Genomic DNA, 18,680 nt, shown 5'->3' on the forward strand with positions numbered 1-18,680 from the left:
GAGAGGGAGAGCGAGACCGGGGAGAGAGAGGGAGAGGGAGAGCGAGACCAGGGGAGAGAGAGGGAGAGCGAGACCAGGGGAGAGAGAGGGAGAGGGAGAGCGCGACGAGGAGAGAGAGAGAGGGAGGGAGAGCGCGACGGGGAGAGAGGGAGAGCGCGACGGGGAGAGAGGGAGAGCGCGACGGGGAGAGAGGGAGAGCGCGACGGGGAGAGAGGGAGAGCGCGACGGGGAGAGAGAGAGAGAGAGGGAGAGCACGATGGGGAGAGAGGGAGAGCGCGACGGGGAGAGAGGGAGAGCGCGACGGGGAGAGAGGGAGAGCGCGACGGGGAGAGAGGGAGAGCGCGACGGGGAGAGAGAGAGAGAGGGGGAGAGCGCAATGGGGAGAGAGGGAGAGCGCGATGGGGAGAGAGGGAGAGCGCGACGGGGAGAGAGGGAGAGCGCGACGGGGAGAGAGGGAGAGCGCGACGGGGAGAGAGGGAGAGAGAGGGAGAGCGTGACGGGGAGAGAGAGAGGGAGAGCGCGACGGAGAGAGAGAGTGAGGGAGAGCGCGGCGGAGAGAGAGAGAGAGAGAGAGGGAGAGCACAAGGGGAGAGAGAGAGGGAGAGCGCAAGGGGAGAGAGAGAGGGGGAGAGCGCAAGGGGAGAGAGAGAGGGGGAGAGCGCAAGGGGAGAGAGAGAGGGGGAGAGCGCAAGGGGAGAGAGAGGGGGAGAGCGCAAGGGGAGAGAGGGGGAGAGCGCAAGGGGAGAGAGGGGGAGAGCGTGGGGGAGAGAGAGGGGGAGAGCACGAGGGGGAGAGCGCAAGGGGAGAGAGAGAGGGGGAGAGCGCAAGGGGAGAGAGAGAGGGGGAGAGCGCAAGGGGAGAGAGAGAGGGGGAGAGCGCAAGGGGAGAGAGAGAGGGGGAGAGCGCAAGGGGAGAGAGAGAGGGGGAGAGCGCAAGGGGAGAGAGAGAGAGGGGGAGAGCGCAAGGGGAGAGAGAGAGGGAGAGTGCGACGGGGAGAGAGAGGGTGAGAGGGAGAGAGGGAGATGGGGAGATTTAGGGAGTGAATTTCAAAGCTTAGGGCTCAGGCACTTCATGACACAGCCGCCAATGGAGCAGTGACGGGGGACACACAAGAGGCCGGAATTGGAGGAGCGCAGAGACCTCAGAGGGGTGTAGTGGCTGGAGGAGGTTACAGAGATAGGGAGGGGTGTAGTGGCTGGATGAGGTTACAGAGATAGGGAGAGGTGTAGGGGCTGGAGGAGGTTACAGAGATAGGGAGGGGTGTTGGGGCTGGAGGAGGTTACAGAGATAGGAAGGGGTCTAGTGGCTGGAGGAGGTTACAGAGATAGGGAGGGGTGTAGGGGCTGGAGGAGGTTACAGAGATAGGGAGGGGTGTAGGGGCTGGAGGAGGTTACAGAGATAGGGAGGGGTGTAGGGGCTGGAGGAGGTTACAGAGACAGGGAGGGGTGTAGGGCTGGAGGAGGTTACAGAGATAGGGAGGGGTGTAGGGGCTGGAGGAGGTTACAGAGACAGGGAGGGGTGTAGGGCTGGAGGAGGTTACAGAGATAGGGAGGGGTGTAGGGGCTGGAGGAGGTTACAGAGATAGGGAGGGGTGTAGGGGCTGGAGGAGGTTACAGAGATAGGGAGGGGTGTAGGGGCTGGAGGAGGTTACAGAGATAGGGAGGGGTGTAGGGGCTGGAGGAGGTTACAGAGACAGGGAGGGGTGTAGGGCTGGAGGAGGTTACAGAGATAGGGAGGGGTGTAGGGGCTGGAGGAGGTTACAGAGATAGGGAGGGGTGTAGGGGCTGGAGGAGGTTACAGAGATAGGGAGGGGTCGAGGTTATGGGGTGACAGGTGACAAGATTACGAGGTGAAGGAGGTTTCCTTCGTTCTGGTGACGACTTTCCTCTAAAACCCTCTCCTTTTCTCAGAGGATGCCTACAAGACAAGAGTTCGAATCGACGACGAGTCAGCACATCTGGACATTCTGGACACAGCAGGGCAGGTGGGTGCACAAGGGGTCAACATTAACCTGACAACACTGGAAGACCACCATAACGTGGCTCCTTAAGACCCCATCTCCACCACTAAAGGGCCAAGTCCCGGGGGTGTTTTTGGCTGGGGTGGGGGGGGGGGCGGGGTTGGTGGGGGTCTGGGTTTGTAACACCTCAAGTGTGGGGGATTAATGGGGGTGAAAAAATGTCGGGGGTTAAAAATGACAAAAAGGTGTTTTAATGGCACTTTTCTCAGTACTCTCCCCCCACACTCTGTGCAGCACTCCCTCTGTGCGGCACAGCGAGCGTCAGCCTGGATTGTGTGCTCACATCTGTGGAGTGGGATTGGAAACAGTGTCCCTGGGAATCGGAAAGGGGTGGGGGTAGTGTGGTACCCAGTGAGTGAGGGTGGATGGGTCGGGTGCCCGGGGTGGGTGGGGTGGGCCGGCGGAGGGGGTGACGAAGACTGAAGACACCTTGCGTACTGGCCTCTGACCTGATTTCTTCTCTCGATGCTGCGACGTTTCAGGCAGAGTTTACGGCCATGAGGGACCAGTACATGCGTGGGGGCGAGGGCTTCATCATCTGCTACTCCATCACAGACCGCCGCAGCTTCCAGGAGGCCATCGAGTTCAAGCAGCTGATCTACCGGGTGCGGCACACCTATGACATCCCGGTGGTGCTGGTGGGGAACAAGTCAGACCTGTGCAACCTTCGACAGGTAAAACGCCCATCGGGGGCTGCGCCCGGGCTCATGGCCCAGCGGCACAGGGGTCATCTCTGGTGGGTGGGTGGGTGCGTACCACCCCCCCCCCCCACCTTGAGACACACACCCGAGAGAAGCTGGATCCACTTCGGTCGCACCTGGTTACGCTGCAATTGGTTCGTTGAGAACTTGCATTTGCGTAGCGCCTTTCCTGACCTCGGGACGTCTCAACACCGCCTGCAGCCAATCCCACACCCCCCCGCCCCCCACCCCGCCACCTGGCATTGTCGATGCTGTTGTAATGTCGAAAGCGCGGCAGCCCATGTGCGCACAGCAAGATCCCACAAACAGCATTGCTGGGTAGCGACCCAGGTCAACTGCGCTTTTGCTGGTGTTGGTTGAGGGATAAACATTGCCCCCCACCCCCACCCCCCAGGTACACCGGGGAGAATTCCTGCCCCCCGACCCCCCCCTCCCCCAATCCCCTCGCCCACTGCTCTCCTTCGAAACACTGTGCGTGGGATCCGGTACGCTCCACCTGAAGGGGGAAGGGCGAGGCCTCGGTTTAACCCCTCTCGCGCCTGCCAGGCGGCTCTCCGGTGGCTCGCCCCGAGCGACGGGCCTGTCTCCGCCGAACCCAAGCAGCAGGCAATTCCACTGGGGAGGGCATCACCCCGAGCTCCACAAGCGCCAGGGGCTCGAGGCGCCCATTTCCCAGCTCCACTCTGCGTCTCTGAGGGGAGGGGGTGGGGCGCGTTCAGGAACAAGGCGGAAAAAGTCGGGAGAGGGCAAACGAAGTGGGATTTCCAGTGAAAAGTGAAGCGGGAGGGTGTGAGCTGCAGAAACCTTTCTGTCCAGTCCGGGAGCAAGCGGCTTGCTGTGTGTCCGGCTCTGTCAGGGAGCGCTGGGGGGGTGGAGGGGTGGGACACAGTCCTGGCTGTCCCAACGGACAGTTCTGGGTTACCAGTTAAGCCTCTCGTTCCCCTTGTCTTATTACCCAGGTGTCGAAGGAGGAGGGCATGGTCCTGGCCCGAGAGTTCAACTGCCCATTCTTCGAGACCTCGGCGGCCCTGCGCTATTTCATCGATGACGTATTCCACGCCATGGTGCGGGAAATCCGGAGGAAGGAGAAGGAGGCTGTCCTGGCACAGGAGAGGCGTGGGAAGAGCAAGGACAGTGTCTGGAAAAGATTAAAGGGGCCCTTCAGAAAGAAAAGGGACTCAATAACGTGAGGGGTTGGGTGGGGAGGGGGCAGAAATTGGGGTGGAGGCGGGTGCCCCCCCCCCCTCCCCCCCCATTGGCGAACTGTGGTTGCAGACCCTCCACGCCCCACAACAACCTTGCACTCCTCCGCAAGTTTATGCACGAGGGGTTATGTTCAGGAGGCTGAATATCAGTCACTTCTGCAGCAGTTCTCCCAGCCCCTACCCTCACAGTAACCAAAATTCAGCGGTACAGAATCTCCCTCCCTCCCTCTGTCCCTCCACTCACTCCTCATGGACTCACTGAGATAGCCAGCCCTCAACTAAATTTAACAGAGCAATTGACATGTCGCAGCCATATTCATATTACTGCACTAATAGATAGGTTTGGACAATACATTTTAGGGCCACCCCCTCCAACACTCTCAGGACAGGTACAGCACGGGGTTTGATACAGAGTAAATCTCCCTCTACACTGTCCCCATCAAACACTCCCAGGACAGGTACAGCACGGGGTTAGATACAGAGTAAAACTCCCTCTACACTGTCCCCATCAAACACTCCCAGGACAGGTACAACACGGGGTTAGATACAGAGTAAATCTCCCTCTACACTGTCCCCATCAAACACTCCCAGGACAGGTACAGCACAGGGTTAGATACAGAGTAAAGCGCCCTCTACACTGTCCCCATCAAACACTCCCAGGACAGGTACAGCACGGAGTTAGATACAGAGTAAAGATCCCTCTACACTGTCCCCATCAAACACTCCCAGAACAGGGACAGCACGGGGTTAGATACAGAGTAAAGCTCCCTCTACACTGTCCGCATCAAACACTCCCAGGACAGGTACAGCACGGGGTTAGATACAGAGTAAAGCTCCCTCTACACTGTCCCCATCAAACACTCCCAGGACAGGTACAGCACGGGGTTAGATACAGAGTAAAGCTCCCTCTACACTGTCCCCAACAAACACTCCCAGGACAGGTACAGCACGGGGTTAGATACAGAGTAAATCTCCCTCTACACCGTCCCCATCAAACACTCCCAGGACAGGTACAGCACGGGGTTAGATACAGAGTAAAGCTCCCTCTACACTGTCCCCAACAAACACTCCCAGGACAGGTACAGCACGGGGTTAGATACAGAGTAAAGCTCCCTCTACACTGTCCCCAACAAACACTCCCAGGACAGGTACAGCACGGGGTTAGATACAGAGTAAAGCTCCCTCTACACTCTCCTGAGCCCTAATCTCAGAGGAGAGCCTTCCAATCACTTGGTGATTTAATCAAAAATTGCCCCTTTCAGCAATGCACTCCTGATCTCAGATTCCTATACCATGAGCGGGACTTGAATCCAAGACTCAAACATAAAACAAGCCAATGTTAGCACTGACCACCAAATTTTTCACTTGCTGGGATTTATATAACTGGAATCCTCAATCCAACCCGCTCACTGACTGGTGTGTAGGTAAAGGCTCCCTTTCATTCCCTCATATTCCCACACAATTCCTCTCCCCCACCCCCACCTTCCAGGACCTCTTATCTTGCTTAACAGAGTGTCCTTGATCACCTCAGCCCAAGCGGAACAGTCTGCACAAGCACATCCGGGCCGTAAACTCGACTGCAGAAGGCATCACACACTCCTGCCTGATCCAACCCCAAGGCTGCAAAGCTTGCTGCAATCGCTCAACAGCCAGCGGCACCACGGCTGATGTTTGAAGGCGAACTGGACTATGGAACTGTTAACTCTGATTGTGAAGGGATCAGTCTCAAAGCTGCAGCCCACGTTCCTGCTTCTCCATGTAGAACTGACATGTAATGTAAACTGTTTGATGTAACGCTGTGGCTGTTGAGGAAGCTTGACTATTAAATGAAGATTTAAAAATAAAAAATCTTTCAAGAGCAGGTTTGGGACTAATTGGATAGCTCTTTCAATGAGCTAGTATAGCTCTGGTGGATCAAGTGGCCTCCTGTGCTATATCAGTCGATGAAAATCCACACACACACACACACACACAGTGGTTGGGGGAGGCGTTGAATAAGAGAGAGAAAGATCGAGACTAGACCATGTATTAGCTGGGCTCCCAACGCTCTAAGGAATTCAGGTCAAGATGGAAGCAATCTTATCTTTCTCTCCCACCCCCACAATCCAACAACACCTGACACCCCCACTTCTCAAGTCTGGGGCTACGACTCCACCTTTAGCCACTGTCCCGGTTTCCCCACCAGAGGAGTTGCTCCACTTGCGACAAGTGGAAGGCTATTCGACATGGGGTTGCATCACAGAATGTAGTCCAACGCCCATTCACGTCCCAGCAGGGCGGCGATCAGGAGCAGCAACCCTGGCTGATGCCGACCCTTCCTCACACCAAAACCCACCCACCCCTTCCCTCTTCCAACCAAGAGGAATTGATGCCGGTTTTATCCTAAACAGAAAAACTTTTTGTCTGAGACCTGCTAGCTCGGTAAAGCAGAGGGACCGGGCCACAGAGAACCTGCTGTGTGCCTCACACTCCAGCATCGAGCTACACCTATGAACAGGATAAGAAACAGGAGCAGGAGTCGACCACATAGTCCCTTGAACCTGCTGCATCATTTAATCCAATCGTTGCCAGATCGTCGGGATTAACTCCCGCCCACTCTCCCGATCACTCAAATCCCGAGAAACGAAAGCTACCTCAGTCCTGAACACATTCAGCGATGGAGCATCCACAACACTCTCTAGGTAGAGAATTACTAAGATTCACAGCCCTCTGAGTGAAGCGAAGAAATTTCTGCTCCCCTCTGTCCGAAATGATCAGCCCCTCTCTCCTGAGACTGTGCGCCCAGTCTGTGGGGAAACGACCTCTCAGTTATCTACCCTGTCAAGCCCCGTCAGAATACTGTCCGCTTCAAAATGAGTTTATAAACCCAATTTACTCAAGTCTTTCATGGGACAACACTGTAGTGGGAACGATCTGGTGAACCTTCGCTGTACTGCCTCCAGTGCAAGTGGGTCCTCCCTTAAATATGGAGAACAAAACTGTACACAGTGCTCCAACTGTGGTCTCACCAAAGCCCTGTACAATCGTAGCAAGTCTCGGCACTCTTGAACCCCAATTCCTAGACAGTAAAGTGCAACGTGTCATTAGCTTTCCTGATTGCTTGCTGCACCTACATGCAAACTTTGTGCTGTTCCTCGTGTGAGTGCACCCAATGACCTCGAATATCAACAGTTACAAACATCACGCTTATTCAGAAAAATATTCTGCTTCTCCAATCTTACTGCCAAAGTGAATGAGCTGACGCTTAACCCACATGACACTCCACGGGGACTGCAGCGGTTCAAGGCTGCAGCTCACTACCAACTTCTCAAGGACAATAAAAGTCACTGGCCTCGCCAGCAACACCCAAATCCATAAAATAATTTATTAAAAAGCTACCACCGCATTGCCCTTTCACTTACTGGTAATATCTCTCTCCAGCCTCTTTGTGTCCTCCTCACAGCTTGGATTCCCATCTAGCTTTGCATCGTCAGCTAACTTAGATACTTCACTTTGTGACTCTTCATCTAAGTCAATAATGCAGATTGTAAGTAAAAATACAAATAAAAGTCTAGCAAATTGAATATACTCCCTTTGTGGATGCTCTCTGCCCATCACCCGACCCTCATTCCATGCTAATGTAACAACCCCACTCCATGAACCCAAACTTGTTATTTTAACCTTGTGTGTGCCACATTATCAAATGCCTTTTGACAGTCCAAGTACACCACATCTACTGGTTCCCCTTTATCTAGTCGACTACTTACAACCTCAAAGGACTCCAATAAATAGGTCAAACAACATTTCCCTATCACAAACCTATGTTGACTTTGTCAGCCTGGGAAGCAGCCCTGGGAAGCTTGGAAGCACAAGACTTCCCCTCAGCTGTAATAGATGGTGATGGAGACGATATTGATGGTGCTGGAAATGATGGTGATGATGGTGATGGAGATGATGGTGACGATGGTGATGGAGATGATGCTGATGGAGACGATGCTGATGGTGATGATGGTGATGGAGACGATGCTGACGATGGTGATGGAGATGATGGTGATGGAAACTAAGGTGATGGAGACGATGGTGATGATGGTGATGATGCTGATGGAGATGATGGTGATGGAGATGATGGTGATGGAGATGATGGTGATGGAGATGATGATGATGGTGATGTAGTTGATGGTGATGGAGATGATGGTGATGGAGATGATGGTGATGGTGATGATGGTGATAGTGGTGATGGTGATGGAGTTGATGGTGATAGAGATGATGCTGATGGAGATCATGGTGATGGTGGTGATGATAGTGATGGAGATGATAGTGATGGAGATGATGGTGATGGAGGTGATGGTGATGGAGATGATGGTGATGGGGATGGAGATGATGGAGGTGATAGTGATGGAGATGATGGAGACAATGCTGATGGAGATGATGGTGAGGGAGATGATAGTGATGGAGATAATGGTGATGATGGTGACGGAGATGGTGATGGAGATGATGGTGATGGAGATGATGGTGATGGAGATGGTGATGATGGAAATGGTGAAGATGGTGATGGAGATGGAGGTGATGGTGATGGTGGTGATGGAGATGATGGTGCTGGAGATGATGGTGACGATGGTGATGGAGATGATGGTGATGGAGATGATGGTGACGGAGATGATGCTGATGGAGATGATGGTGATGGTGATGTAGTTGATGGTGATGTAGTTGATGGTGATGGAGATGATGGTGATGGAGATGATGGTGATGGTGATGATAGTGATGATGCTGATGGAGATGATGGTGATGGAGATGAAGCTGATGGAGATGATGGTGATGGTGATGGAGTTGATGGTGATAGAGATTATGGTGATGGAGGTGATGGTGATGATGGTGATGGTGATGGAGTGGATGGTGATAGAGATGATGCTGATGGAGATAGAGATGATGCTGATGGAGATCATGGTGATGATAGTGATGGTGATGATGGCGATGGAGACGATGGTGATGATGGTGATGGAGATGATGGTGATGGAAACGATGGTGATGGAAACGATGGTGGTGGAAACGATGGCGATGGAAACGATGGTGATGGAGACGATGGTGATGATGCTGATGATGCTGATGGAGATGATGGTGATGGAGATGATGGTGATGGAGATGATGGTGATGGAGATGATGGTGATGGTGATGAAGTTGATGGTGATGTAGTTGATGGTGATGTAGTTGATGGTGATGGAGATGATGGTGATGGAGATGATGGTGATGGAGATGATGGTGATGGTGATGATAGTGATGATGCTGATGGAGATGATGCTGATGGAGATGATGGTGATGGTGATGGAGTTGACGGTGATAGAGATTATGGTGATAGAGTTTATGGTGATAGAGATTATGGTGATGGAGGTGATGGTGATGAAGGTGATGGTGATGGAGTTGATGGTGACGATGGTGATGGAGATGATGGTGATGGAGATGATGGTGATGGAGATGATGGTGACGGAGTTGATGCTGACGGAGATGATGCTGACGGAGATGATGCTGACGGAGATGATGGTGATGGAGATGATGGTGATGGAGATGATGGTGATGGAGATGATGGTGATGGAGATGATGGTGATGGAGATGATGGTGATGGAGATGATGGTGATGGAGATGATGGTGATGGAGATGATGGTGATGGAGATGATGGTGATGGAGATGATGGTGATGGTGATGATGGAGATGATGGTGATGGAGATGATGCTGATGGAGGTGATGGTGATGATGGTGATGGTGATGGAGTGGATGGTGATAGAGATGATGGTGATGGAGGTGATGGTGATGATGGTGATGGTGATGGAGTGGATGGTGATAGAGATGAAGCTGATGGAGATAGAGATGATGCTGATGGAGATCATGGTGATGATAGTGATGGTGATGATGGCGATGGAGACGATGGTGACGATGGTGATGGAGATGATGGTGATGGAAACGATGGTGATGGAAACGGTGGTGGAAACGATGGTGATGGAAACGATGGTGATGGAGACGATGGTGATGATGCTGATGATGCTGATGGAGATGATGGTGATGGAGATGATGGTGATGGAGATGATGGTGATGGAGATGATGGTGATGGAGATGATGGTGATGGAGATGATGGTGATGGAGATGATGGTGATGGAGATGATGGTGATGGTGATGAAGTTGATGGTGATGTAGTTGATGGTGATGTAGTTGATGGTGATGTAGTTGATGGTGATGGAGATGATGGTGATGGAGATGATGGTGATGGTGATGATAGTGATGATGCTGATGGAGATGATGGTGATGGAGATGATGCTGATGGAGATGATGGTGATGGTGATGGAGTTGATGGTGATGGAGTTGATGGTGATAGAGATTATGGTGATAGAGATTATGGTGATAGAGATTATGGTGATGGAGGTGATGGTGATGACGGTGATGGTGATGGAGTTGATGGTGATAGAGATGATGCTGATGGAGATCATGGTGATGATGGTGATGATAGAGATGGAGATGATGGTGATGGAGATGATGGTGATGGTGATGGAGATGATGGAGGTGAGAGTGATGGAGATAATGGAGACGATGCTGATGGAGATGATGCTGATGGAGATGATGCTGATGGAGATGATGCTGATGGAGATGATGCTGATGGAGATGATGGTGATGGAGATGATGGTGATGGAGATGATGGTGATGGAGATGATGGTGAGCGAGATGATGGTGATGGAGATGATGGTGAGGGAGATGATGGTGAGGGACATGATGGTGAGGGAGATGATGGTGAGGGAGATGATGCTGATGGAGATGATGCTGACGGAGATGATGCTGATGGAGATGATGCTGACGGAGATGATGCTGACGGAGATGATGCTGACGGAGATGATGCTGATGGTGATGGAGTTGATGGTGATGGAGTTGATGGTGATGGAGGTGATGGTGATGATGGTGATGGTGATGGAGTGGATGGTGATAGAGATGATGCTGATGGAGATAGAGATGATGATGATGGAGATGATGGTGAAGATAGTGATGGTGATGGAGACAATGGCGACAATGGTGATGGAGATGATGGTGATGGAAATGATGGTGATGGAGACGATGGTGATGATGGTGATGATGCTGATGGAGATGATGGTGATGTAGTTGATGATGATGTAGTTGATGGTGATGTAGTTGATGGTGACGGAGCTGATGGTGATGGAGATGATGGTGACGGAGATGATGGTGACGGAGATGATGGTGACGGAGATGATGGTGACGGAGATAATGCTGACGGAGATGATGGTGATGGTGATGGAGATGAAGGTGATGGAGATGATGGTGATGGAGATGATGGTGATGGAGATGATGGTGATGGAGATGATGGTGATGGAGATGATGGTGATGGAGATGATGGTGATGGAGATGATGGAGATGATGGTGATGGAGATGATGGTGATGATGCTGATGGAGATGATGCTGATGGAGATGATGCTGATGGAGATGATGCTGATGGAGATGATGCTGATGGAGATGATGCTGATGGTGATAGAGATTATAGTGATGGAGGTGATGATGGTGATGGTGATGGAGTGGATGGTGATAGAGATGATGCTGATGGAGATAGAGATGATGCTGATGGAGATGACGGTGATGATAGTGATGGTGATGATGGTGATGGAGACGATGGTGATGATGGTGATGGAGATGATGGTGATGGAAACGATGGTGATGGAAACGATGGTGATGGAGACGATGGTGATGATGCTGATGGAGATGATGGTGATGGAGATGATGGTGATGGAGATGATGGTGATGGAGATAATGGTGATGGAGATGATGGTGATGGTGATGTAGTTGATGGTGAAGTAGTTGATGATGATGTAGTTGATGGTGATGTAGTTGATGGTGATGGAGATGATGGTGATGGAGACGATGGTGATGATGCTGATGGAGATGATGGTGATGGAGATGATGGTGATGGAGATGATGGTGATGGAGATGAAGGTGATGGAGATGATGGTGATGGAGATGATGGTGATGATAGTGATGGTGATGATGGTGATGGAGACGATGGTGACGATGGTGATGGAGATGATGGTGATGGAAACGATGGTGATGGAGACGATGGTGATGATGGTGATGATGCTGATGGAGATGATGGTGATGGAGATGATGGTGATGGAGATGATGGTGATGGAGATAATGGTGATGGAGATGATGGTGATGGTGATGTAGTTGATGGTGAAGTAGTTGATGATGATGTAGTTGATGGTGATGTAGTTGATGGTGATGGAGATGATGGTGATGGAGACGATGGTGATGATGCTGATGGAGATGATGGTGATGGAGATGATGGTGATGGAGATGATGGTGATGGAGATGAAGGTGATAGAGATGATGGTGATGGAGATGATGGTGATGGTGATGAAGTTGATGGTGATGTAGTTGATGGTGATGTAGTTGATGGTGATGTAGTTGATGGTGATGGAGATGATGGTGATGGAGATGATGGTGATGGTGATGATAGTGATGATGCTGATGGAGATGATGGTGATGGAGATGATGCTGATGGAGATGATGGTGATGGTGATGGAGTTGATGGTGATGGAGTTGATGGGGATAGAGATTATGGTGATAGAGATTATGGTGATAGAGATTATGGTGATAGAGATTATGGTGATAGAGATTATGGTGATGGAGGTGATGGTGATGACGGTGATGGTGATGGAGTTGATGGTGACGATGGTGATGGAGATGATGGTGACGGAGATGATGGTGACGGAGATGATGGTGACGGAGATGATGGTGACGGAGATGATGGTGACGGAGATGATGGTGACGGAGATGATGCTGATGGAGATGATGGTGATGGTGATGTAGTTGACTGTGATGTAGTTGATGGTGATGTAGTTGATGGTGATGGAGATGATGGTGATGGAGATGATGGTGATGGTGATGATAGTGATGATGCTGATGGAGATGATGGTGATGGAGATGATGCTGATGGAGATGATGGTGATGGTGATGGAGTTGATGGTGATAGAGATTATGGTGATAGAGATTATGGTGATAGAGATGATGGTGATGGAGGTGATGGTGATGACGGTGATGGTGATGGAGTTGATGGTGATAGAGATGATGCTGATGGAGATCATGGTGATGATAGTGATGGAGATGATGGTGATGGACATGATGGTGATGGTGATGGAGATGATGGAGGTGAGAGTGATGGAGATGATGGAGACGATGCTGATGGAGATGATGCTGATGGAGATGATGCTGATGGAGATGATGGTGATGGAGATGATGGTGATGGAGATGATGGTGATGGAGATGATGGTGATGGAGATGATGGTGAGGGAGATGATGGTGAGTGAGATGATGGTGAGGGAGATGATGGTGAGGGAGATGATGGTGAGGGAGATGATGGTGAGTGAGATGATGGTGAGGGAGATGATGGTGAGGGAGAATATGGTGAGGGAGATGATGGTGAGGGAGATGATGGTGAGGGAGATGATGGGGACAGAGATGATGGGGACGGAGATGAGGGGGACGGAGATGATGGGGACGGAGATGATGGGGACGGAGATGATGGGGACGGAGATGATGGGGACGGAGATGATGGGGACGGAGATGATGGGGACGGAGGTGATGGGGACGGAGATGATGGGGACGGAGATGATGGGGACGGAGATGATGGTGATGGAGATGATGGGGACGGAGATGATGGTGATGGAGATGATGGTGATGGTGATGGAGTTGATGGTGATAGAGTTTATGGTGATGGAGGTGATGGTGATGGAGGTGATGGTGATGATGGTGATGGTGATGGAGTGGATGGTGATAGAGTTGATGCTGATGGAGATAGAGATGATGCGGATGGAGATCATGGTGATGATAGTGATGGTGATGGCGATGGAGACGATGGTGACGATGGTGATGGAGATGATGGTGATGGAAACGATGGTGATGGAAACGATGGTGATGGAAACGATGGTGATGGAAACGATGGTGATGGAAACGATGGTGGTGGAAACGATGGTGATGCAGACGATGGTGATGATGCTGATGATGCTGATGGAGATGATGGTGATGGAGATGATGGTGATGGAGATGATGGTGATGGAGATGATGGTGATGGAGATGATGGTGATGGAGATGATGGTGATGGTGATGTAGTTGATGGTGATGTAGTTGATGGTGATGGAGATGATGGTGATGGAGATGATGGTGATGGAGATGATGGTGATGGAGATGATGGTGATGGAGATGATGGTGATGGAGATGATGGTGATGATGCTGATGGAGATGATGCTGATGGAGATGATGGTGATGGTGATGGAGTTGATGGTGATAGAGGTTATGGTGATAGAGATTATGGTGATAGAGATTATGGTGATAGAGATTATGGTGATAGAGATTATGGTGATAGAGATTATGGTGATAGAGATTATGGTGATGGAGGTGATGGTGATGGAGGTGATGGTGATGACGGTGATGGTGATGGAGTTGATGGTGATAGAGATGATGCTGATGGAGATCATGGTGATGATGGTGATGATAGTGATGGAGATGATGGTGATGGACATGATGGTGATGGTGATGGAGATGATGGAGGTGAGAGTGATGGAGATGATGGAGACGATGCTGATGGAGATGATGCTGATGGAGATGATGCTGATGGAGATGATGGTGATGGAGATGATGGTGATGGAGATGATGGTGATGGAGATGATGGTGATGGAGATGATGGTGAGGGAGATGATGGTGAGGGAGATGATGGTGAGGGAGATGATGGTGAGGGAGATGATGGTGAGGGAGATGATGGTGAGGGAGATGATGGTGAGGGAGATGATGGGGACGAAGATGATGGTGATGGAGATGATGGTGATGGTGATGGAGTTGATAGTGATAGCGATTATGGTGATGGAGGTGATGGTGATGATGCTGATGGTGATGGAGTGGATGGTGATAGAGATGATGCTGATGGAGATAGAGATGATGCTGATGGAGATCATGGTGATGATAATGATGGTGATGAGGGTGATGGAGACGATGGTGACGATGGTGATGGAGATGATGGTGATGGAAACGATGGTGATGGAAACGATGGTGATGGAAACGATGGTGATGGAAATGATGGTGGTGGAAACGATGGTGATGGAAACGATGGTGATGGAGACAATGGTGATGATGCTGATGATGCTGATGGAGATGATGGTGATGGAGATGATGGTGATGGAGATGATGGTGATGGAGATGATGGTGATGGAGATGATGGTGATGGTGATGAAGTTGATGTTGATGAAGTTGATGGTGATGTAGTTGATGGGGATGTATTTGATGGGGATGTAGTTGATGGTGATGTAGTTGATGGTGATGCAGTTGATGGTGATGGAGATGATGGTGATGGAGATGATGCTGATGATAGTGATGATGCTGATGGAGATGATGGTGATGGAGATGATGCTGATGGAGATGATGGTGATGGTGATGGAGTTGATGTTGATAGAGATTATGGTGATAGAGGTTATGGTGATAGAGGTTATGGTGATAGGGATTATGGTGATAGAGATTATGGTGATGGAGGTGATGGTGATGACGGTGATGGTGATGGAGTTGATGGTGATAGAGATGATGCTGATGGAGATCATGGTGATGATGGTGATGATAGTGATGGAGATGATGGTGATGGACATGATGGTGATGGTGATGGAGATGATGGAGGTGAGAGTGATGGAGATGATGGAGACGATGCTGATGGAGATGATGCTGATGGAGATGATGGTGATGGAGATGATGGTGATGGAGATGATGGTGATGGAGATGATGGTGATGGAGATGATGGTGAGGGAGATGATGGTGTTGGAGATGATGGTGTTGGAGATGATGGTGTTGGAGATGATGGTGAGTGAGATGATGGTGAGTGAGATGATGGTGAGGGAGCTGATGGTGAGGGAGATGATGGTGAGGGAGATGATGGTGAGGGAGATGATGGTGATGGAGATGATGGGGACAGAGAAGTTGGTGATGGAGATGGTGATGATGGAAATGGTGAAGATGGTGATGGAGATGGAGGTGATGGTGATGGTGGTGATGGAGATGATGGTGCTGGAGATGATGGTGACGATGGTGACGGAGATGATGGTGACGGAGATGATGGTGACGGAGATGATGGTGACGGAGATGATGGTGACGGAGATGATGCTGACGGAGATGATGCTGACGGAGATGATGCTGACGGAGATGATGGTGATGGTGATGGAGATGAAGGTGATGGAGATGATGGTGATGGAGAAAATGGTGATGGAGATGATGGTGATGGAGATGATGGTGATGGAGATGATGGTGATGGAGATGATGGTGATGGAGATGATGGTGATGGAGATGATGGAGATGATGGTGATGGAGATGATGGTGATGATGCTGATGGAGATGATGCTGATGGAGATGATGCTGATGGAGATGATGCTGATGGAGATGATGCTGATGGTGATAGAGATTATAGTGATGGAGGTGATGGTGATGATGGTGATGGTGATGGAGTGGATGGTGATAGAGATGATGCTGATGGAGATAGAGATGATGCTGATGGAGATGACGGTGATGATAGTGATGGTGATGATGGTGATGGAGACGATGGTGATGATGGTGATGGAGATGATGGTGATGGAAACGATGGTGATGGAAACGATGGTGATGGAAACGATGGTGATGGAGACGATGGTGATGATGCTGATGGAGATGATGGTGATGGAGATGATGGTGATGGAGATGATGGTGATGGAGATAATGGTGATGGAGATGATGGTGATGGTGATGTAGTTGATGGTGAAGTAGTTGATGATGATGTAGTTGATGGTGATGTAGTTGATGGTGATGGAGATGATGGTGATGGAGACGATGGTGATGATGCTGATGGAGATGATGATGATGGAGATGATGGTGATGGAGATGATGGTGATGGAGATGAAGGTGATGGAGATGATGGTGATGGAGATGATGGTGATGATAGTGATGGTGATGATGGTGATGGAGACGATGGTGACGATGGTGATGGAGATGATGGTGATGGAAACGATGGTGATGGAGACGATGGTGATGATGGTGATGATGCTGATGGAGATGATGGTGATGGAGATGATGGTGATGGAGATGATGGTGATGGAGATAATGGTGATGGAGATGATGGTGATGGTGATGTAGTTGATGGTGAAGTAGTTGATGATGATGTAGTTGATGGTGATGTAGTTGATGGTGATGGAGATGATGGTGATGGAGACGATGGTGATGATGCTGATGGAGATGATGGTGATGGAGATGATGGTGATGGAGATGATGGTGATGGAGATGAAGGTGATAGAGATGATGGTGATGGAGATGATGGTGATGGTGATGAAGTTGATGGTGATGTAGTTGATGGTGATGTAGTTGATGGTGATGTAGTTGATGGTGATGGAGATGATGGTGATGGAGATGATGGTGATGGTGATGATAGTGATGATGCTGATGGAGATGATGGTGATGGAGATGATGCTGATGGAGATGATGGTGATGGTGATGGAGTTGATGGTGATGGAGTTGATGGGGATAGAGATTATGGTGATAGAGATTATGGTGATAGAGATTATGGTGATAGAGATTATGGTGATGGAGGTGATGGTGATGACGGTGATGGTGATGGAGTTGATGGTGACGATGGTGATGGAGATGATGGTGACGGAGATGATGGTGACGGAGATGATGGTGACGGAGATGATGGTGACGGAGATGATGCTGATGGAGATGATGGTGATGGTGATGTAGTTGACTGTGATGTAGTTGATGGTGATGTAGTTGATGGTGATGGAGATGATGGTGATGGAGATGATGGTGATGGTGATGATAGTGATGATGCTGATGGAGATGATGGTGATGGAGATGATGCTGATGGAGATGATGGTGATGGTGATGGAGTTGATGGTGATAGAGATTATGGTGATAGAGATTATGGTGATAGAGATGATGGTGATGGAGGTGATGGTGATGACGGTGATGGTGATGGAGTTGATGGTGATAGAGATGATGCTGATGGAGATCATGGTGATGATAGTGATGGAGATGATGGTGATGGACATGATGGTGATGGTGATGGAGATGATGGAGGTGAGAGTGATGGAGATGATGGAGACGATGCTGATGGAGATGATGCTGATGGAGATGATGCTGATGGAGATGATGGTGATGGAGATGATGGTGATGGAGATGATGGTGATGGAGATGATGGTGATGGAGATGATGGTGAGGGAGATGATGGTGAGTGAGATGATGGTGAGGGAGATGATGGTGAGGGAGATGATGGTGAGTGAGATGATGGTGAGGGAGATGATGGTGAGGGAGAATATGGTGAGGGAGATGATGGTGAGGGAGATGATGGTGAGGGAGATGATGGGGACAGAGATGATGGGGACGGAGATGATGGGGACGGAGATGATGGGGACGGAGATGATGGGGACGGAGATGATGGGGACGGAGATGATGGGGACGGAGATGATGGGGACGGAGATGATGGGGACGGAGATGATGGGGACGGAGATGATGGGGACGGAGATGATGGTGATGGAGATGATGGGGACGGAGATGATGGTGATGGAGATGATGGTGATGGTGATGGAGTTGATGGTGATAGAGTTTATGGTGATGGAGGTGATGGTGATGGAGGTGATGGTGATGATGGTGATGGTGATGGAGTGGATGGTGATAGAGTTGATGCTGATGGAGATAGAGATGATGCGGATGGAGATCATGGTGATGATAGTGATG

At 50.3% G+C, this 18,680-nt stretch overlaps 1 protein-coding gene and 1 pseudogene across 1 annotated transcript in view; one reads left to right on the forward strand and one right to left on the reverse strand.

The window, feature by feature from the left end:
- LOC121272905 (GTP-binding protein Rit1-like) overlaps nucleotides 1-4,425 on the forward strand; it is an 8,636-nt gene extending 4,211 nt beyond the window's left edge. Inside the window, exons 2-4 of the mRNA XM_041179757.1 lie at nucleotides 1,911-1,984; nucleotides 2,503-2,694; nucleotides 3,681-4,425. Coding sequence (XP_041035691.1) covers nucleotides 1,911-1,984; nucleotides 2,503-2,694; nucleotides 3,681-3,911 — 497 coding nt within the window. The 3' untranslated portion in view covers nucleotides 3,912-4,425. The remainder of the gene's footprint in view (nucleotides 1-1,910; nucleotides 1,985-2,502; nucleotides 2,695-3,680) is intronic.
- Nucleotides 4,426-9,018: 4,593 nt separating this feature from the next.
- Nucleotides 9,019-9,894, reverse strand: LOC121272871 (annotated as a pseudogene).
- Between the last annotated feature and the right edge of the window lie 8,786 nt (nucleotides 9,895-18,680).

The sequence above is a fragment of the Carcharodon carcharias genome, chromosome 36 (genome assembly GCF_017639515.1).
Source record: "Carcharodon carcharias isolate sCarCar2 chromosome 36, sCarCar2.pri, whole genome shotgun sequence".
In the NCBI taxonomy this organism is placed as follows: Eukaryota; Metazoa; Chordata; class Chondrichthyes; order Lamniformes; family Lamnidae; genus Carcharodon; species Carcharodon carcharias.